Source organism: Bacillus rossius, chromosome 2 (genome assembly GCF_032445375.1).
Source record: "Bacillus rossius redtenbacheri isolate Brsri chromosome 2, Brsri_v3, whole genome shotgun sequence".
In the NCBI taxonomy this organism is placed as follows: Eukaryota; Metazoa; Arthropoda; class Insecta; order Phasmatodea; family Bacillidae; genus Bacillus; species Bacillus rossius.
This window is the reverse complement of record NC_086331.1, coordinates 64,049,448-64,076,842: the sequence shown is the minus strand read 5'-3', so window position 1 is coordinate 64,076,842 and position 27,395 is coordinate 64,049,448. Positions and strand designations below refer to the sequence as shown.

At 34.7% G+C, this 27,395-nt stretch overlaps 1 protein-coding gene across 4 annotated transcripts in view; it reads left to right on the top strand.

The window, feature by feature from the left end:
* The window catches only part of LOC134529332 (ras-related protein Rap1), a 221,888-nt gene that overhangs the window by 45,006 nt on the left and 149,487 nt on the right, over window positions 1–27,395 (top strand). For all 4 annotated transcript variants that reach the window (XM_063363287.1, XM_063363289.1, XM_063363290.1 and 1 more), the window contains exon 3: window positions 10,390–10,600. In XM_063363287.1, coding sequence (XP_063219357.1) covers window positions 10,418–10,600 — 183 coding nt within the window. In that variant the 5' untranslated portion in view covers window positions 10,390–10,417. The remainder of the gene's footprint in view (window positions 1–10,389; window positions 10,601–27,395) is intronic.

The window sequence follows — 27,395 nt, the reverse complement described above, 5'->3', positions numbered from 1 at the left end:
CTTATATATTATAATTAATTTTTCTAGTTCAAGTTACTTGGCATAGTATAATTTATTCTTGTTATAAGTACAACATTTGTCACGAAGCTAAACAGACCATTTTACTGAGCTATTATTTAAATATATTATAATAATTGGATACAAAAAAGAATTTTTTTATCTGTTTCTTAAAACTGTGTATTATTCACTAATATTTATTTTAATTTTTTTTAATAGTGTCGAGATTTGAACCATCTCAACCAGCTTAGCAAATAACTGCTCTATCAATCGAGCTACCGATGCTGTCATAAATTTTTGATAGAGATAATAATAATATCAGTATGTGCCATTATATTTTCTTATTGTTTTTAATTGATTTTAGTCGTCATGAATATAGATTACATATTTCTGACAGTGATTTATACATCAACATCATTAAATGCATCGTCTTCCACATTCATAGTAGGTACTCGTTCTGCTATCAGTATGTAAATAAACAGGTCTGTTTAGAACTAGAATATGTTATCAACATTCACAAACAAACCCTAGAATTATTTAAAACACATATCAAATTAATACGGCACTTCATACAGTATTTATATAAGTTTAAAAATACGAGGTTTACAAGAAGCAGCCATTTTCTTCACTGCACTCTGAACAAGCAATTGCTTGAGATATGTCTGCAGTGGTCTTGGCCAAGACGGTCTTATTTGTGTTCATAAGCAATGTCTCAGTGACTATGAAACATGCTCCTGCGATGGCGTTCTCAAGCAACAACTATGAGACAGGAAAATTCTCTCTCAGAAACAAGAAATATGGGACAACCATAAGATCGTCTTCATCAAGACTGTCTTGTTTTTGATCACTTGAGACAATCTCAAGAAACATCTATAGCACACAAACATTTAAAAACGAATGCATATAAGAATTTCTTGACGAAGGAATTGCTCAAGACATAAATATGAATACCACCCTTAGACACTCAGTACGCAAGTGGTGGTGAACCACATTAAAAAATTAATAAAAGGATTGGATATCACACATAAAGATCAAGTCATTATAGATTATTTATGGCGTATGTGAAAGCACACTATAACCTCTAGGGCTTTTGATAAAATTACAGCGTATTTTAATAAGCCTCTGAGGCTACCTTGTTTAAGAAATTTATTTTTTTGAAATTCAAACGACAGTTTCTAAACAAATGGAAGATGTTGTCTTTTTCAGGATATTATTTTACCCTCTTTGCGCTCTAAATAACCTATCAGCTATTAAACCTACCTTTTACCCTAAAATTATATTATTCAGTATTCAGATATTCCTAGTAGTCAAATATAAGAACAAACATTCCTCTTTCGAGGCACCTCAAAGTATAAGCATGACTTGTTCTTACAAAAACTACTCATTACAAACTGCAAATGTAGTGAGACGTCATAAGTTTTGGTTGTGCTATTTTTCTTGGTTGTTTTAACAATGGATTTGGCCCCCAGCATTGGTAACATAAATGTGTAGATTGGACAAAACTTTAACTGTCAAAATATTTGAAAATAGTTTCTTTACTAAAAAGTAGGAAAATAATAGTAGGCCTACACATGTAGAATATCCATAAGTTAGTTTGGGTTCAATAATGCAATGTTGCCTAACAGGAGTAATTTTGTGACCTCAAAATATTTGTGCAGTTTCTCATTCTGTGTATTTTGAGGTGCTTACTTATAAATAAATTTTAAAATTGTGTGTTAAGGCTTAGCTGAACATATTTGAAATCCCTGCTTACTATCTGATCTTGTTTTAAATCATTCTGCTCAACGGCGAAACTTACGTACTGAGACATGTCCATACACTATTGCGGAGAAATGTTAAAATATTCAAACTTTAAAATGTTTCTGACATATTAATTATTATTACTCTTGTTCACATAGAGCAAATATACCGATTACAGGAGCAAGCAATTTAAATATTATATTTGTTTATATAAGACGATATGACGTTATTGCACTAAACTATACTACTCCGCTCTCATTGCCAACTTGACCGGATGTTTACTAAATAAGTTTACGTTATATGCATTTATGGGCAGGAGTTATTTAAAGGGTGAATTTCAAAAATGTTAATTAATGGTCTGCCACCACAAAAACATTACTTGCCTATAACTGTGTAGCTTAAAATTTATTTTAAACCAATATTTTTAGCATGTGCATATGATTTATCGGTAGGCCTGTAAGTATATTAATCAAATTATATAACCACTTTCTGCTGTATAATTATTTACAGAAACCTCTAAAATATATTTTATTTAAAAAATACTGCTGTGTGTCTTGATTGTAACTCAAACCACTTTCAAGAGCCATGTCACCAAAAATAAATTAAAAACTTATTTGATTGAAATACTAACTAAATGCGTGGCTAAAGTATTTTGTTAGATAACATTAATTCATTATCTTTAAAAATGCGATTTGAATCGTTGGCCAATAAAATATCTTACCGAAGGCCTTTTATTAAATTAACGAATCTTGACGATTTGCTCCTAATTTGCGTTCTTTAATTATTCACTTTAGCAAATTATTGCGTTTAATTATACTAAAGAGTAAAACCATTTTCTTATTGCTTAGGTACATGTTTATCACTCTTCCACAAGCTGTTGCGCTTCACACTGAAAGCCACTGTCTGGCTTGTCTAGCAGCAAAAGGAAACACAGGTAGCTGAAGTCTTTGAACAGAAGGCAGGGATGATTGACCGCACTTCCAAGAATGCCCCTCCTGCTAGGTTTACGTTTGGCAACATGGCATCCCGCCCCTTTCATGCTACGGGACTCCGGAGATTATCTTCCACGGGAATGCCCGTGCCTAATAGAAAGAGAGGTCCCACGCAGGACAGAGACGGAGATAAGACCGACCTCTTCTACCTGAACAATACCACTAGCGCAGACACTCTGAATTCTCCAACAGTGGAGCGGGTCGGGTGCGGTTAAGGAATTTCAGAATGAAGCTCCAATGGCTCCTTTTCTGTATAGTGCTTTTCATTTGATGGTCAAATCTGTAATGGAAAGGTTTGTGAAAGGAGATATAATTGAGAACAAAGATATCACGAAGATAGATCTAACACTCAGTGACAATCTTATATTTGCAAAGAATGTTGACTTGGGATTTTCCACAAAAGATGCATTAAAGAACTCTAAATTACATGTGAAAGAAGTAGATATTCTTCATTTCAAACATGATTGTGTCAAATTCTACAAATCATTTGTACAAAAGATTCTTTCTAAGTCGCCTCTCTCATTTAGGTTATCAAAGAATGTATCCTGCTTGGATCCAGCAGTAATTTGTGCTAGTCCCACATTAGCTCAACACAGGATGCAAAAACTTTTAGAAGCACTTGTTGAGAAGAGGTGGATGGCTGGTTTGTTAGCAGACAAAATAAAAAGTGAATTTAGGAGCTATGCAAGTTACCATATCTGCTGGAATCTGTAAAATCGTACAGAAGAAATGAAGTAAGGTTGGATAAATTTTGGATGCAAGTGGTTGATGTTGATAAGCTTTCACCAAATCTTACATTGTTGGTTAAAATGATGCTGATTATGTCCCATGGAAATGCATCGGTGGAAAGGGGCTTTTCAGTAAATGCAGAATGCCTTGTTGAAAATCAACATGAAGAGAGCCTGATAGCATTAAGACAGGTGTATGATTCTGTATCAATTTTAGGGGGCATAGGAAAAGTTCTAATTGATAAAAGTCTTATCCATTCGTGCCGGAATGCTCATGCGAAATATGTGGAACTCTCAGAAATCAAGCGAAAACAAAAGCATGAAGAGTCAGTTGCTATCCAAGAAAAGAAAAGGAAAGCCTTAGAAATTAAGGAATTGGAAGCCAAGAAGGCTAAACTGCTAGCAGATGCAGCAAAAGCAGCTGCATTAATTGAAGATGAGATTTCAATGAAAAGAAAGTAACAAGTAAGTTGTCCATTTCCTGTTATCTTCTAAGTGTATATACCTAATTGTAATAATTCCTATGTAGTTCAATAATTTTACGGCGTTAAAAATATTTTACAGCCATTGTTTGTTGTGATTTATAATTTTCAAGTTTGTTGCCATGCAATTTCAGTGAGTTGAGAAAACCTGGAAAAAACCAGGAATTTCAAAATGTCAAATGGGTGGCCACCCTGTTATTACTATAATGTTTTTCATAATTAAGTAATTCAATTAGTTTTATTTATGTGTGTTTTGTACAGTGAACAATGCCAACAAAACGGAAAGGGGCTAATTTGAGCCGTAATACAAGTAGATCTAGAAGCATGCGAAATAGAAGAGATCAAAGAACCAAAGAAGAAAACCAGTAACAAAATACTGATGCGCGTGTGAGCATTTCGCAGTTGCGTCAAGAACAATCAGAAGATACTCGAGCTGAACGCAATGAAGTAAGAAGATTAGAACAACTACAATCACGCCGTTTCTTAGTCAATAGACGCAGAACAAATGACCAACAATGCCAACAGGTACATCAAGCATTTACATCTGATTCATTCCTGCGTCTAGCATTCCAGTATGAGCCTGATATTGAATATTATGCCCATTCAACAGTAGTAATTGGTGCTGACAAGGAATGCCCACATTGTCATGCTCTGAAATTCAAAAATGAGCCAGCCGGGATGTGTTGCGCGTCAGGAAAGGTGCAAATACCTGAAATTGAAACAACACCTGAACCATTGAACGGTTTACTTATCGGCACGGATCCAGATTCTAACGTGTTCCTGAAGTCAATTCGAACATTCAATTCATGCTTTCAAATGACATCGTTTGGAGCAACAGAAATAGTTCGAAATACTAATGCAAATGATCAACAATACAATTTTACATTCAAAATTAGAGGCCAAGTTTATCATAAAATGGGCTCATTGCTGCCAATGCCAAACGAACCACATAAATTTCTACAGATCTACTTTATGGGCAGTGAGGATATCCGGAAGTGCACTTGCCAATCGTGTGAATGCACGTTGTGACTACAATAACCTTGATTCATTTTTTGCCAGATGCATCGTCAGCAGCTGGACGCTCTATTGAACGAGCACAACGAATCGTTGAAAATATTCAAATCACACATGCACAAATTACAAAGCAATAATCATGCTATTGTCATTAATCCTGATAAAACACCAGCTGGAGAGCACATTAGTAGATTCAATGCACCTGTTGTTGACAACGTTGCTGGAATCATGGTTGGTATCGTACAGGTGCAAGAGAAATTGTGATTCGTAGAAGAAATAATAATCTTCAGTTCATTGCTGATACACCCCGTTTGTATGACGCTCTCCAATATCCGCTAATGTTGTAACGTTGCAAGACCCCTGCTCTCCTAGCTAAATATTTTTCTTTTTAAACTATTTTCATGAATGTAAACATTTCTTAAAAAAGTTTCAATAAAAATATTTTTACCTTTTTTTTATTAATGGTTGATATTTCTCTTGCTATGTGTTTTAAGAATGTAATTTGTATTTTAACAAACATTTTAAATCATTACTATTTTTATGTAATTATTCACAAATAAGCCGTTTTACTGAATTTTTGCCTGTTTTGGCCTACTTTTTCAGGTTTTTATAAATAAGTTAAATTTTGTAAAGTAATTTGTGTTATGATTGCTGTTACATAAGGTTCTAGAACAATGGATTTGGTGTGGGATGTATTAGAGAGAGGCATAAGAGGCCTGTAAGTACAAGTGAGAACGAAACAGTGATTCCTCGGTAACAGAGACAAAAGCTAGGATTCCCCACTGGTCGTGGGAACTAAGTGATAACTGATGTCTAATGGTGTTGGAGAGAGAAGGAGAAAGTGAATCCCCAGTTTCTATGTGTGAAAAGGGTTTTCAGTGTATATGTTCTGTGTTCTGATTGGCTTGTGATGTGTAGTGTGAATGAAGCGTGTGTGTGATTGGTCGGTGAGGTCATGTGACTGCCCTCCCTGCATGGAGAAACCAGTGCCATGACTTCGCCAGGCTGTCGATCGCTGCACAAAGAGGGCGCATTCGGTGGCTTCTCGCCAAATACAATAGAACCCGTTTATAGTGAACCCGCCTATAATGAATTCCCGTTTATTGTGAATTTCCGTCTCAGTCCCGGCAAAATGATGTGAGGTTATGTATTAATTTATTGGATATAGTGCACAACTTTTGTCAAATGTTGATACGTTTTCCCGTGTACCACGAACAAATTTTGCCGACATAATGCACATTTATCTCAAATATTTTCATATAATTACAAGTTTTTTCACAAAACATCTATTCTGGATCATATTGAAGTTTTTCTCTGCAATACGCTACTCAATTGTCCACTGATCATATTATAAACGTTGTATTCGAGTGGCCTCGGTAGGCTACGTGTAGCCAAAAATGGTGATCAGTTTCGTGAAAATAAAAAATAGTTTTCTCTGCATAGATAAAGAATGGGCAAATGCGTGTACATTTAATTTTTTATCAAAATTAAACATAAATTACCGCCACACAAATACGTATATACATTGTAGCAGCAAATTCAATATTTTTACGTCTCATTTTTATCGTTCACGTTTCGGACATTTTGATCGAGTAAGGTTCGTAAGACTACCACTAGATAGAACTCTGTGGACTAAATTTTTCCATAGAAAGTGAGAAAATTTCGTTCCAGCTTTAGCAACTGCGTTACTAAATGATACGTAGTGATCTTTGATACGCCAGACTCGTTATTTTTTGTTTATTTACTTTTGAAGGTAAAAAGAATTTTGTGTTATTAAGCTGCAAATGTGCTTCAATAAGAAATACGTACATAAAAAAGGGTGAAAAACGCGGTAAAAAAGTAAGGCATTTTCTGTGCGAGATAAACTGGACATTATTGGAAAGGTAGACTCCAACCCCACTGTCCCGCACGTGTTAATAGCAAAGGAACTGGGAATTGGAACATCCACATTAAGTACAATATTAAACAAGCTGAACAATCTTCTTTGTCAAGCTGCGAAAACGTCACAGAGTATTAAATGCCTGAAAAAGGATAATACGCCGATGTCCAAGAACCATTAGGTAATAGAAAGTTTGTACTTGTGTAGTTCATTAAAAATAATATCTGCATTTGCTCATAAAACTGTTGCTTTGAGTATTTTCATTCGTTCTTTTCTTGGCTTAGGCCTATGTATAGTTAAGATTTTGGTTTTGAGTATTTATTGCCAATATAAAAGTTTTCCCAGATAAAAGTTTCCCCTCTCTAGTGAACATATAAACTACTCCCTTCAGATTCGTTATAACAGGGTTCTACTGTATGTAGTAATTATTGAATAGAAAATTTAACGCTGGTGGTCAGAGCCATGTCGAGTTTAAATTAACCTAATTGTTTTTACATTTTCATTCAGCCATTGTAATTAGAATTTGCGGCTGCCGACATGGGCGTTTTGGCTTATGGTGAAATTAATTTTCGCTGGGTGTGGCCGCATTTGAGGCTGCGCTGACTTAGTGTACTTTTAGTAAAATGTTACTTAAGGACGTCATTTTTCGTTAATTCTCATCGCCCGAGCTGCGAGCAATTCTCGACCGGCGGATGTACGAATGGAATGAGTGAGAAAACTTTTGAAAGTGTTTGAATTTATCAGTGCAGCATTCTACTTTGAAAAAGAAAAACAAAAACTACAATTGGCGATTAACATCTTTTTATTTTTGTATGTAACGAACCGTTATAATGTTCTGGGAGGGACAAGACTGATATTACATAAATATGAAACGAGATCCCGTATCAGGTACTTCATTATTAATTTGATCATTACTCATTTAACTAACCAATTAAAATATGAAATGTAATTAATTTAAATTAATATTTATGGATATGTTATTACAGGAACCGAAACAAATAAGGACGTTAGCTGCAAGGGTTATTATGCGTATTGATTAGTGATGGGATTTTTGATACTTCGATACCTCGATACCTTTGATACTTGACGGTATCGCAAAGTATCGAGTATCAAAATTGTAAGTTCGATACATGAAGTCCATGGCATCCCCATTTTCTTCTAGGCACGTCCAGACTTAACTGACTCGCCAGCTCTACTCCAGGGGAGTGTTCTCTCTGACAACTGAGACTGGAAAAAACAGCAATATGCACGGAACCTGACATAAAACATGCAGACTGACTTGACGCCATACATGCTATAAGGTTCGTCGCTTCCCGCGTGGCCTGACTCATACAAGACTCGATGTTTAAGTTTTTCATCAAAGTTCTCAAGTAGCTACCTGTGGTTGCTGAACTGGTAACCATATCCTTGCTAACTACTCTTACTGCTGCCCTAGCTGTCATTGCAGTTGTTGATCAAGATTAACACAATATACACACACAAAATAATTTACATTCAGCCAAAGAAAGGATGCTGGTAGCTAGACAAGGCTTGCTGTTGCCTCTAAGTGGGTTTAAATACTCAAATTCGTGCATGCACATACTCCGCAGTGGAATTTTGCCTACTTGAGGAAGGTCAGTTGTCTTCCGATCCACCACCGGTACAAACCAACTAAAACATTACAAACTTATACTTCTACCAGTTTGCTTACAGTTTTATGTGTTTTAAGACAATTTGTACATTTCTACAATAAAATATTTTATTGTGTGCCAAAAGTTTTCAGATGTCTATTGACTGGCATTGAGTAGGTAAGCTTGGTGACCTTAAAAACATGGAATATAACTTTGGTTATATTAAACTGTATGGTTCCTGTTTTTGCTAATTCCAAAAAAAGTATTTGTGGAATGTTATCTTTTATTAATATGGTGTGTAGTTTTGAAGAATAAAACAAAGTGCAATGTTGACTGTGCTATGTTAGTGCAAATAAGTTTTTTGTTTTTTATAATACAGTAGAGCACCCCTCAACCGTAATTCCGACAAATGGAACTCCCGATATCCGGAACTAATTTTCCAAAAAAATTAAAACATTACAAAACATCTCCAAAACATTTCCGCACTGGAACGAGGCTTTTTTGCTTTTGCCTGACTACATGTCTTGTAGGCGCGCGCGCGCACGTCTGTCAGACTGTCAGAGAGCTTATTATAGCCAGTCTTTCCCGCGCATTGCGTAAATACACCACTGGTTTTCACGTCGGACGTGAATTACTATAAAAATGTTTATGCTATAAGTAGTTTTATTGTTTCACTATGTCAAGTAAACGGAAAATTCCGGCCGTCCCGAGAGTATGTACACCGACTCCCACTACACACGCTGACACACGTGATAGCCAGTAACATTTACTTCCAACGTGTGATGCTTTCAGTTTGTAGACAATAATTTAGTGTACAAATATGTATTATGTACATATTTATATGTTTAATATATGGTTAAACAGTCTACATTTACCTGTATTTCTCTATCTCTGTGTTTTTAAACGAGATGCTTGAAGTGTTATTCTCGTGTATGTGAAATGTAAACTGTGCGTGGCAGTGACTATACACTCTCCAGGAAGTGTGAATCACTAGCACGTCAACACAGAAGTAACACAACACTGCAGCTGTAGTCCTATTTCCTCCCCCGAACCCTCTTTATCATCCTCTTCGCTCAAGCATGCACCCACCCACAGAGATAAGAAACACGTGCCTGCCAGCTTGCTTAAATGAAGGTCATTCAACCGGCCCGGAGGCCGGCCCTACCGCAACTCCCCTTACCGGGAATTTTCCCATAACCGGAATAGACCTCCCCCAAATGATTCCGGTTGAGGGGTGCTCTACTGTACTACTAATTGTAAACTAGGATAAATAAAACTGAAACACTTGGAGAGTATGATCCATTACCTATTAAAACAAAATGTAATGATATTATCAGTAATAACATTTTTTAAACACATGATATTTCTTCTCAAATTCAATTCAAACCTGTAAAATTTTTAAAGTATTTTCTTGAACTCTACTCGAAAACTGCACTGGCAGTTGTGTAGTTACTTGTCTCATAATATGGACACACAAATTATTGTTCAAGTTATAAATCAAATTGATATTCACTGAAGAAAAGTATTTCTTAACTTGATTTTGTAACAACACATCTATTTTCTTGTGAATTTATTTCCGCTACACCAATTGCACAGAACTTTCATTCAAGTGGAACATGTTTTCTTTATCATAGAAAATAATTTTGGTCATTTAACTCAGAGTATTGGTGTTATCAATTTTGGAGTCTTCCCATTGGTCGCTTAATGGAACTGAACAAGTCATGGTCAACCTTAACATACACTATCCTGACAAATGGCAGGTCTGTTAGGGTCTCAATGAATCATTTCTATTTTCGTGATCTATTTACAGAGTGACCTCGTGTACATCAGAACATCTGCAGATTATTAACAGAGACATTAAGAAATGTCAGTCTATATTATTTGTAAATTAATGGCAGTAACAATGCAGATTGCATAAGTTAAATAATTTTGTATTTTTTCCCCCAGGTGAAAACAGGATTTTTGCCGCAGGAGGATGCGTGAATACAAAATTGTTGTTTTGGGAAGTGGAGGTGTTGGAAAATCTGCATTGACTGTACAATTTGTACAAGGCATATTTGTGGAAAAATATGACCCGACAATCGAGGATAGCTATCGCAAGCAAGTGGAGGTGGATGGACAGCAGTGTATGCTTGAAATTCTGGATACTGCAGGCACAGTAAGTGTTTTAGCTCCATGGTTGTAATTGCAACAAATATATTAGAATCAATTGTTATCATAAATATAAATTTCATGGTAAGACAAGAGAATGATAAAAAAATATTACAGTAGAACCTGTCCAACTTGAATTTTGTAATAAAAATTTTTGTATCATTCCAAATTTCTGGTCACTTGAATTTCCTATTTAATCGGTAAAATAAATTATTTATTATTCTAATTTTCTGGGGATAGTTTGAAGTACATTCCTAGAGCATGTGCCATTTCTTAAAAATATAACTTGCATGATACTGTATTTACATTGTTACAGAAAGCTTGCCTGATTCATGTTAAGTTTATATCTACCATGAGTTTGGAATATAAATGTAATATTTTCGGCATATTACATTACTCAAATGATCGCATTCTGCTGCATTTTTCATGTAAATTTTTAACCGTATGTGACTTTAAAAGTTGTGTTTGAATCAATACCAACTTAAATGGTTTAGTTTTGGTGATTAAGGATGGTAACTATGTGCTGACATATCAAGGATTAATCCAAACTCCATAAATTCACCCTGGTAATGGTCTAGTGTTTTGTCTTGCATTGTAAAAAAAAAATTAAATAATTGTTTTTTTCTATTCTTCTAAATTATTGTTGTTATTTTGTAATGGCAGTAGTATGATATTCAAAATTTTTATTACCTGCAACTTAATGAATGGTTTGTTATTTTAGGTTTATTAAATATATTATAAAATGTTCAAACATTTGGTTAGGTTAGGTTAGGTTAGCTAAGATTAAAATTATGTGAAATTGTTTGAATGGTTTTTTAGGTTAAGTTTGTGGGATGATTAAGAAATTATAATTGTTAAACATAACATTTTGAAATTTTTTCTTCATAGAATAGTTTCCTCTCTAGAAAACTAGTTTTACATCTGAATTCTCAGATCAAATTAAGGTCCTAACCCAACTTGGTCAAGCAATTGGTTTCTATAATAGAAAGTTAACATTTTTCATAGAAAGTTAACATTATTCAATTGACACATAGAGAACAACTGTGTGCCTAAGACCAAAACATCCCCTGTGCTAAACTCTCACATAACAAAACCTTATAATTTTTTTTCATCTTCTGTTTCTTCTGTAGTAGGATAACCATGAATTGAGGTTAATGTTCTAACATCTTCATTTTTCGTAGTGGGCTGAATGCAAATGAAGATGATGATAATTTTTTTGTAAGCTGTATGTTAGCTACTTTAATAATACAGTATAACCCTACTAAGAAGTTTCTCAAGGTACTTTGAAATTTAGAATTAGTAGCAGGGGAAAGAACTGTATAAAATGGTACAGTTAAATAAATTTATATGACGTCAACCAGGGCTTCCCTCCATAAGCCTGGTTGGACTAAAACTCCCTTCCTTGACCTTCACCCGTTCCTTCCCATCATGGAATTACCAAAGTATGTAGTTGTGTGTTCATACAGCACGCCACAAACTATCGGAAGACGGCGTTTTAAACTCGGTGCTTCAGTGCAACAATGGCTCTATAGTGGACCGGAACTAAACTAACCTGAATTATGTTCATGTGTTAGTTTATTAATAACTGTAGTTCGCATGTAGCTAAGTAATGAGAGGGCATGTATTTTTTATGTTAGTATTTTAAGAGTGCTTTTCTTGTTTTTCCGTGGCACATAACTAAACTAGTGTAACTGTTCTGTGGTTTGTCGGAAGACGCCATGTCACCAGTGAGAGTGCGCCCTTCCGGCCCAGTCTGCAACTAGCAATAGTCGAGGTGAGATGCATATGCACCCCGGGGACTTCATCTATTTGCATCGCCGAACTGAACTTAGATCTGTTAACGTTATTCCATCTCGGTCGATTTTATATTTTCCTCGGGGCTCGCCTCAGCCGGCAGACGGTTCAGTTCAGTATTTATAAACCCTAGCAGGACTTTGCCAGATGGCTAAGCGATATCATCTTTTGCAACCATTTTTTCTGGCTCTCGCCTAGCTCAGTTCATGCCGTGGGTACTGTTTAATCTAACGTCTGTCAAAGTATAATAAAAAACCGTACATAGTTCACAGTGTTATTTATTGACCGACAAAGTGCAAGCTCTCCTAGGTATCAGGCGTGTGGGTCGCCTTTAAGAGCTCAATGGATTGTGCAACTATCTTCGTCATGTGTAAGTGTGCGCAAAGCTGAGAGTGGGCCAGATCTGTGGGATAATTGGAGGCTAAGAGGGACCAAATCTTGTTCCCCATATGGGGAACATCGCGCGCTGAGACGAGTCTCTGCCGGGTCGGTGTGCCCATATCATACAGTAGCGCCCAAATTCATGATCGTTGATGATTCACACCCTCCGGAACCACAACATATGTCATGCATTTAATTTCTTTAACTTATTATGCATTAAGTTTTCTTAAGTGGGATTTTCTGCAGAGGGTTTTACTTATCAGTAAAATAGTTTCAACAGTTGCGGCCGTGTGTCAGTTGCGGCCGTGTTTAGAGTAGCGGCCGTGTGTAGAGTTGCGGCCGTATGTTCATGCAGACCGGTTGTGTTTGTGCGCGCGATCCATGTTTATGCTCGTAATAATCGTTCTATAGTTGTGTGTGTAAATGTGTCATCAATATTGAGTCGTCATTCCTAAATCAACCCGAATTCCCGGGGTTTGGATTATCTTTCAGTGATGCTTCAGCTACCGATTTAATTCGTGCTGACCAAATGAACATGAAGATCTCCGACCAAAAATCGGTCTTCGTTTACTTCAGGATGTCTGGATCAGCATCCACCGTCAGCAGTCCTGAAGCCAGATAATACAAAGCTTGAAGCTATGAACATGGAAGAATTATTCAAATTGATAAAGTCCGTTTGTGTCAAAGTATATGAGCTGAGTAGTGAAAATCAAGTGCTAAAAACACTTCTTCTTGACGCACGAAATGAAACCCATGAAATTAAGCAAGAACTGATTCATGTTAGGCAAAGTCTAAATGTAAAAAATAATCAGGGTATTTCATACAATCAGGTACTATCGAATCCTGCTAGTAACAAGGCTACCGATGCGTTTGTGTCCATTGCTGGTTACGGTGACGTCGAACCTACAGATGACCTACTTTCTACTCACCGTTACTCGCGTGCTGTCAAGAGCTCAGTCCGCATGACACAGCATGCTGACAATGACAACTTTACACTGGTGCAACGTGCGCCCAGTAAAAGAATTACTGCAACCAACGAATTGAAACGTGAACCTGAAAAGAAAAAAATCTTAATTGAAAGTGAGCATCAGGAACACCACATCTTTGAAAATTATTTCAAAACCACCTTACCTAAAAACCAAGGCTCTTTTTGTTACTAGGTTTAATCCTCAAGTACAGGAAAAAGAAATCATTGACTATATCTCCAATGAATTAAATTTATCGCAAATCAAGGTGACTAAACTGAGAACCAAATCTAATTCTTATGTATTATTCTATATTTCAGTACTGAAAATGACTTCAACAGGATAAACAACGTTGTTTTTTTTGGCCTAGTGGCTGTATGATAGCCCCTTTTACGGCAAACTACACCAGGAACAGATTCTAAATAACCAAACAATTAACGATGAGCCGAACGTTTAGCCACGGCCCACTCCTAGCCGTGCATCAACCAATGTGTGTGCTTCAGCATCCCTGGTGTCCTGAGGAGCACCTTAATCTCACGTCCTAACGTTATAACGGTTCGTTATATACAAAAATAAAAAGATGTTAAGCGCCGATTGTAATTTTTGTTTTATTTTTCAATAATAGAATGTTGAACAGACGAATCCAATCACTTTCCAAATCTTTTTCACTCATTCAACATGTCTATCCTCCTGTCGAGAAATGCTCGCAGCTCGGGCGATGAAGATTAATGAAAAATAACGTAGATTAAGTCCTTCAGTAATATCTTACTGTAAGTACATGAAATCAGTGCGGCCTCAAATAATGCCGCACCCAGCAAAACCGAATTTCGCCATGAGCCAAACGCCGACGAAGGTGGTCACAATTTATAATTACAATGGCCGAATGAAAATATAAAAACAATTAGGTTAACTTAAACTCGACATGGCTCTGACCACCATCGTTAAATTTTCTATTCAATTACTACATATTTGCGAGAAGCCACCGAACGCGCCCTTGTTGTGCAGCGATTGACAGATGACTGGTGAAGTCATGGCACTGTTTTCTCCACGCAGGGAGGGCAGTCACATGACCTCACCGACCAATCACACACACGCTACATTCACACTACAAATTACAAGCCAATCAGAACACAGAACATATACACTGAAAACCATTTTCATACATAAAATCTCTTTTTACACATCACCCCAGACACAGTCCCTTGTTCTAGAATTATATTGCAACACGTTAATGAAAATTAAAAACAATCAAAATACAAATTACTTGACAAAATTCAACTTATTTAGAAAAAACCTGAAAAAGTAGACCAAAACAGGCCAAAATCTAGTACAGCGGCTTATTTGTGAATAATTACATAAAAAAAGTAATGATTTAAAATGGTTGTTAAAATACAAAGTACCCTCTTAAAACACACAGCAAGTGAAAATATCAACCCTTAAATACATAAAACGGTAAAAATATTCTTAGCAAGACTTTTTGAGAAATATTTACATGCATAAAAATAGTTTAAAAGACAAATATTTAGCTAGGAGGGCAGGGGTTTTGCAACGTTACAACGTCAAACATTAAGGAGTTTGATATCTACTATCAGAATGTCAGAGGATTAAGGACTAAGGGCGGAATTCATAGTGGTGATATAAGCAATACTTGAAAAAAAGTACTGCTTATATGCATGCTTAAGTATGGCATTAAATTCATAGCGAACAAAAAGAGCACTGCTTATTAGGACTACTTCAAGTAATACTTCACGAAGCAATGCGTCAAATAAGTACTGCTCAATATGAATTCAGTCATGAAATAAGTTTGCCTTGTTTCGCAAGTATTCATAATCAAATAAGCCATGCGTATTCATTGATATAAGTAATACTTCATGAAGTCGGCTATCTAGGTAACTCAAGTACTGGTACGGATTTTTGTTGTAAGGAATAGGTTATGTAAGGTATTAATTCCCGTTAATTTTTCCATATATTAAATTAAACTTGAGAGAGTAAAAAAATTCAATTTGGGTAAAAGAAACGAAACAAATAGTTGCAGCTTAGTTTTGTAAACAATACAGGCTACGTACATAACCTCTTCTGCAGCTAGCGTGTTGTTTCACTACCACGTGGTTAACTTCAACTGCTTATAGATCTAGAGCTGTAGCAAACCGTATGTATTCGGTACTGAGTAACGGGTGCGCCATCTAGTAACGAGTAACGAAACGTTACACACGGCTGCATCTCGTTACTGACATTTTTCGTATGTTTTACGCATGCGCGCGCATATTAGATGAATTTACGTTACAAAGAACGATGTTTATTTATTAAGGAAAGTATAATCTGGAAATTCCTCGTCCAATTTTTTTACTGTTTATTAAAGGTATTGTGTGTGTAGACAAATATTGAGATTATAACAGAAACAACGTAAGAAAGTATTTTTTACAAATTAGAAATATGTATGTTTTTGTTTTTTATTATCGCGTATTTTCCCCTTTTTTTTTGTTCTTATCTTAAAAGAGATAATATAAAAAAGCTGCTCTAATGAGATTTTATTGTTTCTTGGTTAACAAAAACTGTTAATTATCAAATATTGTTAATTGTTTATATTCTATTTATTATTATTTACACGACGTTATACTGTACGCCGCGTACAGGCCGCGTACGCAAAAAAACTCGATTCGTTGCTGCAAAATAACATAGCATACTATGCGGTATCAGAAGTAACTAGTAACGTAACGATACGATAGTAACGAGTACAAATTGCTATACTAACGGGTACACTTTTTTTTCGTTACTTTTACACCTCTATATAGATCAAAGACACAAGATGGCCAACATAATTTAACAACACAAACATTAAAAACATATTTATGTAGATGTAAATTCGTTTTTAATACATGTTCATATTTATGTTGTTCAAGTTCACTATCAAATAAAGTATAAATATCTTACGTATTAATTTCATTATTTTAATCACATATATGGTTTGAAACTTGGGCATTTTTATTTTCAAACAGAACTATGTATTTACAGCAGTATATTTGCTTGCGTTACGTTGACACAAAATTTGTCCTTTACTTTTTGAGATACTTCATCAAGTACAGCATGGCCAATATAAGTACTGCTTGTTCAAGTATTACTTCGTCAAGTATAGGTTTATGAATTCATTGCTGGAATAAGTACTACTTGAAGAATAAGCACTACTTTATAAAGTATTACTTATTTGCCAAACAAGCCTTCGACTATGAATCCCGCCTTAAGTCTGTTGAGTTCTATGATAATATTGTTAGCTCACATTTCGATATTATTTGTCGGAGACTTGGCTTAATGCAAATAGCATTACGTCACACTATTTCACAGACCAATACCATGTCTTTAGAAATGACAGAATACCTGAACAAACCAATAAATCAAGAGGTGGTGGTGTTTTATCTCCTGTTAAGAAGTCAAAACTTATTTTTGTTCAACTGTACGTTGTCTTTGATTTTCCTGGTGTTGAAGCAGTTTGGTTTAAAATAAAATCATCTTCTAGCAAATCTTTAATTATTGGAAATATCTATTTACTTCCAGATTTAATGGCAGAGTTTTTCCGCATATATTTTGAATTTTCAGAAGATAACTCTCCTGATTTCACGATGACATTTTGATACTCTGTGATTTCAATGTACCGGGTATAGATTGGAATAATCTTAATCTTAACCCTTTCCATCAGGTGACTACGAACATCAACACTATATCTGTACATAGTCTAAAACTGTGCATCAATATTCAAACTCATATAAATCTTTTAGACTTGTGTTTAACCAATCTACAGCTGTGTTCAATGACAAAGGCTTATGATGTTCTTATCAAAGATGATATTTATCATCCTGCATTAAACATCAACATCAAGATTGAGTCCTTCAAAAACAGTTCTAACATTACATCACTGTTTAGAAACTATAAAAAAGGTGATTTTCTCGGACTTTTCAATTCCATCAAAAATCATGACTGGTCAGATTTTTATAATTCTATGGATGTAAATGAACTTGTTGACCAACTAACCAATTGCGTAGTTGATAATATGAATATCTTTATTCCAATGACAAACAAAAAATCATCCAAATTTCCAATTTGGTTTACCAGTGAGTTAATTCAAGCATTAAAGTCAAAGAAGCATTTCCATAAGCTTTATAAAAGAAACAACAACCCTTATTACTAGTCACTTTTCTCTTATCGTAAATTTGTAAAATCTTTAATAAAAAGAGACAAAATTCAATGGACTCAAAATACCAATAATTATATTAAAACTTACCCTGAACAATTGTGGTGATATGTCAAACTAATGAAAAATGGCTTTTATGAACAGCATTCTCTAAAAATTAATGGAACTATTACGAACTATCCCGCTGAACTAGCCAATGGATACGCTAAATATTTCTCCAGTGTCTATGAACCTTCTACATGTATCCAACAACCTGTGACAAACAATATACACCAGCCCCTCGAAGTAACGCTGTTCGATTAGCGCTGTTTTGAAGTAACGACGCCAATTAATTAAGGCATGATTTGAAGTAGCGCGGTCACATATTCGAAGTAGCGCTCTTTCTTGTCCACATAATTTATTTTATTTTCATACGTGCACAATGTAACAAACAAAATGCAGCAAATTAAAAATAAGACGGCACTTGTGTAACATAAACATTATAACGAAATAAAAAAAGATATTACCTTTTATGTAATAGTTATTCGCTTCCATCGCATATTTTTAAAGCCTAATTAAAATTGCACAGAAAATAATATTTCGTAAATACATTTTCCGACGCCTACGTGTGTGTTTAGCTAATGTTTATACATACTACGTCATCTTGCAACTCAGTAGCAGCTCTAGTGGGAAATGCAGGAAGCTTTCGAGGCTATTTCACATCTTGCATGATAGGCTGCGCTGACTCCTAGTCGTGCGTACACGAAGTTAGTTCAATTATGCCGCCTGTGATTTAAAGATAGTATTATTTTAGGTTATTTGAACTTTAAATGCAATTTATACATTTATATTTTTCTTAAATTGTATTTAGATGTGTTAACAGTATGTAAATACGTACATTTAAACGAAATAAATGTCATATAAGGAATAGTAAACAAACGGATTTCAGTGGCTGGAGAACCAATTATTATGAATAACATGCACTCTTATGGCAAAAACATATTTGATTAGCGCTCTGTTTTCCTGGAACGAATTAGTGTTACTTCGATGGGCTGGTGTATATTTAATATCTATACCTGTCCTCACAACCTCAGAATGTTTAGTATTTTGGGGCATAAAATCGTTGAAATCATCCTAATCTACGGGTCCTGATGGCATACCTAATTTCATTATAAAAGGCTGCTCTGAATTATTAGTCCCTCTTTTGCTACATATTTTTAATTCTGGTTTACAATCCTCTGTTTTCCCGGAGAAATGGAAAACAGCTAAGGTGAAACCTATTCACAAAAAAGGCTGTAAACTGAATGTTAACAATTATAGGCCTATTTCTCTACTCAATGGTTTTTCTAAAATATTTGATAAAATAATTTTTAGATTTTTAAATTTCCAGCTTAAGAACAGTTTATCGAGCAGTCGGCATGGTTTTAGGAAAGGTTTATCGACCACCACTAACTTGCTTACTTTTTAAAATTATACACACAGAGAGGTTACCAACAGAGGGCAAGTGGATGCCTGTTATTTTGATTTAGCCAAGGTCTTTGACACTGTGAACCATTCTATACTTCTTAAAAAATTATTTAACTTTCGTTTAACTCAAAATTTTACAAACTGGTTTTCTAATTACTTAACTAATAGAAGTTTTTATGTTACAATTAATAACCACAATTTTTCCCTGTTTAGTATCTCTGCTGGTGTCCCTCAAGGAGTAAAATTATCACCTCTTCTTTTTAGTTTATATATAAACGACCTACCTCAAATTCTCAACCATTCTACAGGAGTACTTTTTGCCGATCTAAAAATATTACCGAATGACTGTATTTTATTACAAAATGACATTTCCCAAGTAAACAATTGGTGTAAATTTAATCTGGTTACACTAAATAAACACACAACATTTTTTATATCCTTTACAAGGAAATATCAACCACTTAATTTTGATTATATTTTAGAAAACTCTGTAATCACGTTATTTTAGATTCTAAATTATTTTTCCATAATCATGTAAACTATTTATACATGTCTTCCCGCAAAACCCTTGCTATGATCAAATTTATTACTTTTTATGCTACTAATTCCGACTCAGTTCTCTCCCTGTACTTTGCCTTAATAAGGTCCAAATTAGAATATTGTTCAGTAATCTGGAATGACATCAAGTCGGCCGATGCAAATAAACTAGAAAGTATACAAACAAAATTAATTAATTTAATAAACTTAAAAAACCTTCCTACACCTGCATTAATGCCTCTTGGTGCACGTAGAGTATATTTAGATTCTCTGTTTGTTGAAAATTGTTTTAATGATAAATTAACTGTACTTATCTCCTGGAAACCACTGGGTTAAAAATACCACAGTTTAATTCTCGCTTATACCAAACATATTGTACTCTACATAACTTTAATGACATCATATACAGATTACTTAGGAATCACAATAATAATCAATTATCTATACTTAAAAATTTATCCTCTTAACTTGTCCTCTAGTCACATTTTATTTTTGTATTATCCATTTTTCTGTATATTTTGTGTATAGTAAATGTATTCACTGAGGTTTAATAATTATGTAATTAACATTACACTAAGTAATGTGTCATGTTATCTTGTCCTTTTGGTATTTATGTCATTTCTGTTTTCATGTTTTGTGTTTATCCTGTGCTGTCTCTATTTATTGTGATAGTGTTTGTTTTTACTTGTTTTGTGTCATACTTGTTTTGTGTCGTGCCTACCTCTAAAGTCTCAAGACTGTCGGCGGGCATGTAACAAATTTAAATAAATAAAATAAATAACTGGGAGAAAAGTCCGAGAAACTTACCCAAACAGTGATACATCTTGAAATGCTTGAAAAATTTATAAATGCTTATATATGCTTTATGACTTAAAATAATGCTATACAGTTAATATGCATATGAGTTACATTGAGCTTTGTGATTTTTTTTCCATCTGTTCTAGCTATAATTTTCTTAGTCATAATAGAAGAGACATGCGGTGTTGCCATCTAAATCTGCACGGGCAAATTTCATAGAAAAATGATGTAATTATTAAAATGGAAAAGGGACTGAAAAATTACTCAAAATCACCAAGGATTTTGTGATTTTGTGACTCTTATGTCTGCTTCTTGAACAAAGAAAATATTTTGAATATGGTGAATTTAATTGTGAAAACCCAAATGTGCGGGAGTGGATGAGTATGTGGTGAAATGTTTAAAGCAATTGCATTAAGTTCTTTTTGTGGAGTTAAACTACATTGTGTGGTTATCGTTTGTAAATATTTGTTGCCTCAATTATGTTGCACAATTTCGAACTAAATGCGGCCATCTGATTATGTAGAAAGCGGACGTGTGTCACTCATCTGTCGTTTGTGTAATGGTGTTGACTTTTAGCTCTGTTTTATAATCTTAAATGTCTATCATGTTATATCCACATTTTGTTCAGCAACTGTTTGTTACCTTAACGCAACTGTACTTTTTTTCAAATAGTTATGAAAAATTATAATATTTGACTATGACAATTTTTTTCTTAATTATATTTTTTGGTTAATTAAAAACAGTTTTTAGTCTCTTCAGGTTGGAATCAAAGTTATATACAGGTGGCCACCAAAACGGGAAAAACCGGGAAAATGTCGGGAATTTGAAAGGGCCCGGGTAAAACCGGGAAACTAACTGGAATTTTACTTCTTTCCTGGGCAAATGCTGCGGTGTAAATGCGTACAACTTATATGTAGACAGGTGTAATCGGTGAAAAAATTTGCACAATATTGTTACTTTTTACGAGATGATTTCGGTATATTTTTCGCTATTTTATCAGTAGTTTCGTCAAAAATTACAAGTTAATATTAAAACTGCAATTTGAGGTTTATAAATATAAGTTCTATGTAAATTTGTTTAATATGTCATTTAAGAGTACAGGGTGGCGACCAACCGGGAAAACCGGGAAAAGTCAGGGAATTTTGCCAGCAGGGAAAAGTCATGGAAAAGTCAGGAAATTTTTCAAATAGTCAGGGAAAAAAATAAATCTTGTCTAAAGTTCCTGCTGCAGCATTTTACAGCTTAATATTATTCATATTCTTTGTTAATTTGTTAATTGTATGTAGCAAATTATTAACTGAAATTCTGAATATGTACTATATTTTATACAAAGTTTGACATTTTAATGAAGCCATTTTTGATGTCGCGGGTCCATGAGAAACTCTGCTGTGTTTGCATTGCTGATAACAGCTGGCTGGCGTGCGCGCACATGCATTGTATTGCCACCATAGTCATGGTACGTGTACCAAATTATTCTATGCTTACTAGTTTTATAGCTCATAGTACACCGAGATGACCGAGATAGTTTTATTTTTGTTTCTCGTATTATTGGCAACTGTGGTACAAGTACACGAACGTTTTGGGATGAAAACGTGAGTGCTTTTTTTTTGTTGCCAGTCGTGTTGTGTAGTGCTTCTCTACGTTTTACTTTTCAGATGTACTATTTGTTTTATTTTACTGTCCTCTTTGTGTAAACGTTTTGAATAGTGGCGTGTACATGTTTTCAGTATTATTTAGTAAGCTAGTCGGGCTTTGTTCTGAAGATAAAAAAGAGAGAATAGAAGTAGTAGACAAAGATGGGGGAAAAAATGTGCGCGGGATCAGATATGAACGTGTGGGCCTGGGAAGAATATTTCCGTTGCCGAAAGCTAAGAGTAAAGGTGATTAATGAGTTAAAGTGTTTATTCGGTTTTATTAAAATTTTTAGCACATTACTTTTATGGAGTAAAACATTTTTTTAATGAATTCCAATACAGGATAAGAAAAGTGAAAGGTAAATATTAAGAGTATCTAATCATTAGACTTGCGCATAATAGTTCGCGACCGGGAGCGCTCCTATTAAAAACGTTTACACAAAGAGGACAGCAAAATAAAACAAATAGTACATCTGAAAAGTTTAACGTAAAGAAGCACTACACGACTGGGAACAAAAAAAAGCACACACGTACGAACTAGGTCGCTCTTTTAGTTCGTCCGCTCCCATCTCGAATTCAAAGAAGACAGGTCAGAGATAATTCGTTCGCTTTGCTACAGCTACTGCAGGCGATCTTCTTTGTATGTTATAGTAGTTATTTTTTATAATTATCAGTGTTGTGAACGCCTAGACTATTATCCTTTTTTGGGTTATTATACATCAAATGAGTAAATAAAACAATAATTTACATAATTGGGTAAAATGGCGTATATAACAGTTGTTTTTAATCTTCACTTAACATATAATATAATCGAAAAATTTTAATTTATAACAGGATTTATTTTATAGGTAGTTAAAGAAATATTATTTATGAAATGTGTTTATTTTAGTGAATAAAATTCAGTTTTATAAATATACAAATTTTAATTTTTTTTTAAGTTTTAGAAATAATCAACAAAAAATGCGTTATTATTTACAGGCAACAAAATTACGTACATTATTAAGAAATAAATATAACTTAAAAACTAAAGAAACATGCTTTTAAATATTATCAAACAAAAAAGTTAAAAATAATTTTAAAATTTAATTTATGACAATAGTATATAAGCAATACTAGTATAAACGAGAAAAAATCTTGAGGCGCTTTGTGCCATATTTTTTGTATATTAAGCGTTGCAACGTCACAAAGAAATGGTAAAGTCTCTCCGAATCATTTACAGTTAATGTATGGATATAATCTTAGAATTTACCGGGAAAAAAACCTTTTTTTTTTTCTTTTCGGCGTGGACGGGAGTAGAACCCACGATCGCTGAATCCGAAAGCTGACGTACAGAAGTCGCGCGCTTTAGACCGCTCGGCTAACGAACATAGTGAAATTGGTGGGACATTTTACAGTGATGAGCCACTCACTCTTAGTCGAAAGAGTTACAGACGGACAGACAAACAAACATACAGGTGAAGCTAATATAAAGCATGTAAAAAAGACCCATTACTCTTTTAATTTGTTACCTTACAATTAGACATAGAAAAACTAATAAAAACTCTTAAGTAAGATTGTTTGCTAATATTGCTTAAGAATGTGTATGTTCATTAGTACCTATATATAATTCACTAAATATTGGCAAGTTCATCATCACTTAACATACACTATAATCGAAAAATTTTAATTTCTAAAAGCTATTATTGTTTGTCTGATTTTGTTTAGACATATTTTTGTGTATGTTATCTGATAAGTTAGTTATAATATGTAAAAATAAGAAGGTTTTACTCTTAAAAAAATTGATGAGATTGTTAGGCATGGTCAGGGAATAAAAATGATTGTCCTGGAAAAGTCAGGGAAAAGTCAGGGAATTTATTCTTTACAGTTTGGTAGCCACCCTGGAGTAGAACTACACAGTTTCATACATAACTTTACCAAATATTTGCACAGAACAAGCAACAATTCAACAACTATGCAGAGCAAACAAAACAAATCTATAGATAGCACACATCAAAAATGAAATGAAGGTAAAGTAGGGCAAGCAAAATATTTTGAAACAAAATACTACACATAAATAGGACAAAGACAGACAGTATTCCTTCAAGTGACAAAATGAATTTGAACATGCACTTAGTCGGATATTGCCAAAGTTAACATCAGTTCCATGTTATCCGCACGAAGGTTTGTCCTTCGGTCAGACATGATGCTGTTATACATTGAAAAGGAACTTTCTGAGTCAACATTGTTGGCAGGTATCCACAATGCCTTTACGGCAGCATCAACAAATTTACTATGCTCGGACTTTAACGATTAAAGAATTGTAACAGGATCAACATCTTTATCTGACTTGCACAAACTTGAAGCCTGTTCTCTGAATACAAAATATGGCACAATTAGTTCTGTTGCAAGAACCTTGAGCATAGGGATATTTTTTACTAAAAGACAAACATCATTACTTTCTACACTACATTTCATAATGTTTCTATGGTCAAACAGCTGACCAAGAGATGAAAAGAAATCTTTTGCACTGTCAGAATCTATCAGCTGGTTCAGTTTACGTAAACTTTTTTCGCCTACAGATTTAAACAAACCTGTAAGTTGTGTCTGACTGTTTTGGAAGTTTGGAAAGTGCAGCAGATGTTTTTTCAAAGAAAAAGCCATCATTCAGCAAGACAAAACTCTTAGATAAGTCATTCAATTTTGAATTGAGTGTGTGTGCCATTGGAATTTTACTACTTTCTAGTGTTAACAGTAAGTTGCAGCACTGTGCACAGTGTTCAATAAGCATTACAGCTTGACAGTGTATTTTGTTGACTTCACACAAAGCCAAAGCCTTGAAATAATTGATTGCAACACTTTCTTCTACCACACTTACAACAACAAAGTCAACAATGTCATGTAAAAATTCACACAAATACTCTACGCTCTTGAACCAAGAGTTCCATCTGGTTATAACCGGGATGGGTAAAAGTTTAGGTTTGCAACTTTCATCGTTCACATACTTTTCAGTCAAAAATTGCATGTATGCATGCTTTCTTTTCCGTGTGTTCAAAAACAAATTTTTGGTTTGTATGACACAGTTGTTCAAATCACTTAACTGTATGGCCCAAATATTTCCTACCAAGTTCATTTTGTGAGCCCAGCACTGCGTATGAACCAGATCTTCAGACACCAAGATTCTGATGGCGTTGATGCACTTTCCCATATATCTGGCAGAATCTGAAGTTATCAAAACAATGTTCCCGTAATGAATCCCTAACTTATGAACAATGCCTACAATTGTCTGAGAGCATTCAGTAGCATTTGCATTTGCTAGAACTTTAACACCATCAACTAAAAGTTTTTGAACAGACACATCCCCACAGCCAAGCACTTTTATTAGGACTACGAACACACACTGTCCCTTTCTATCGGACGTTTCATTGCAGAGAATGGAAACTCTCTGATCCTTAACAGCTTCTTTCAACCTCTGTTCCTCCTTGCTAATAACCACTGGAACATAGCCTTTCTGTATTTGGCAGACGGCAAGTCCCCAGCGCCTTAAAAAAAAATAAAAAAATAGTGGTGGATAATTAAAATGTGTTTTAAAATTTTTACAGTAACATAATTAAATGTAACTCTCTCTTATACAAACCACAAAAATAAATATTTTTCTAGACCTACTTTGCCTTTTAAACTCTGTAACCTGTAAGACCTACCACAATTCCGAGTAGGATAATTCACAAGATATTATTGCACAATTTATACAAACTTTTTTGTCTGCATTGTTCAGGTTTTAAAAAATGCATATATTTACTAGGCCTAAACATGTTACAAAGCACAGTACTGGAAACTTTTAAAAAATTTACTGACAAAAAAATGCTCAAGTCCTAACCTAAAAACAAATAAGTTATGCCTATTTTTACCTGTGGCTAGGTGATATCAACTTTTTCCAATAAGTGCTTTAAAAAACACGACTCGCAGCTATATGAATATTTCAAGAGTAGGTAGGCCTAACAAAGTTTATGATCGTAACGTTCTGTCTATCTGCTTAAGAATGCACAAAACTGTTAAAATATTGTACGCTTTAGCACCTACCTGCAATGTACTTGTGCATCCATTGACGAAGTTTCGGGTCATCCAGTTTTTCAATCGGGATGTTCGCTTCTGTAAAAGCTTGAGTTGTTGACATAATGAACTTATTCTTGTCAAATTTTGCTTTTTTTGCAGTCAACAAGGCTGATTCCAGCGAAACTTGCCTTTTTGCACCGGATTGTTGATTTTCCTGGTTTTTGTTATCCGAGGCACTGTTTTTTTTTTTTTTTGTGTTTCAAGCACGTGTCTTTCTGTTGCCACTCTATTCTAACGTTGCAGTACTTGCACATGAGAATTTTTTGCATTTTGTCAAAGACATAGAATCCTTCGCTCGCAAACTCCGCCGCCCTGTCAAATACTGTCGCAACCATTTTAAAATTAACGTTTTACAAAAAAACAAACAGAGCAAAAACGTTTGATTACATCCACGCCATTTTAACAAACTGTGGCGAGTGGCAACTCTGGCAAGGCGATAGCGCGACACGTATATGACTTCCTAGACTATCGAAAGTCGTTAACAATTGATTATAGAGTGCTGTTATCGAGTCATCAAAATACAGATGTTTAGCTATTTTCAGTGGGTTTTTTTTTGTTTAAATTTTTTTCGTGATTTCTCTAAGTAATTAATAATTTCGCGTTTTTAAGTTTATGTATATTAATTTCGTTAATATTTCGCGCATCGCGAAAAACACCTGTCTCTACTTATATGTTAAGACGTACATCGCGGCGTCTGATAATCACGCGGCAAATCTATACAGTGTCATGTTGGCAGCGACTGTAGTGTTCCCAGGCGTGTCATGTTTCTTCTTTCCTCATAGACGCAATACGTCACTAAGAGGGGGAGGGGGAATATGAACCGCACTACGGCGTACAACGCGGGGTGGTGTTCTAATTTTTTCTGTTCAGTACAAGTCTTTGAGCAATGTTAGTCTTACGCTGTGCAGTTTGTTAGGAAGCCATTGAGGCAAAATGTCTACTAGGTATTCCTGTCGTTATGAGTCTGAGTTTCCA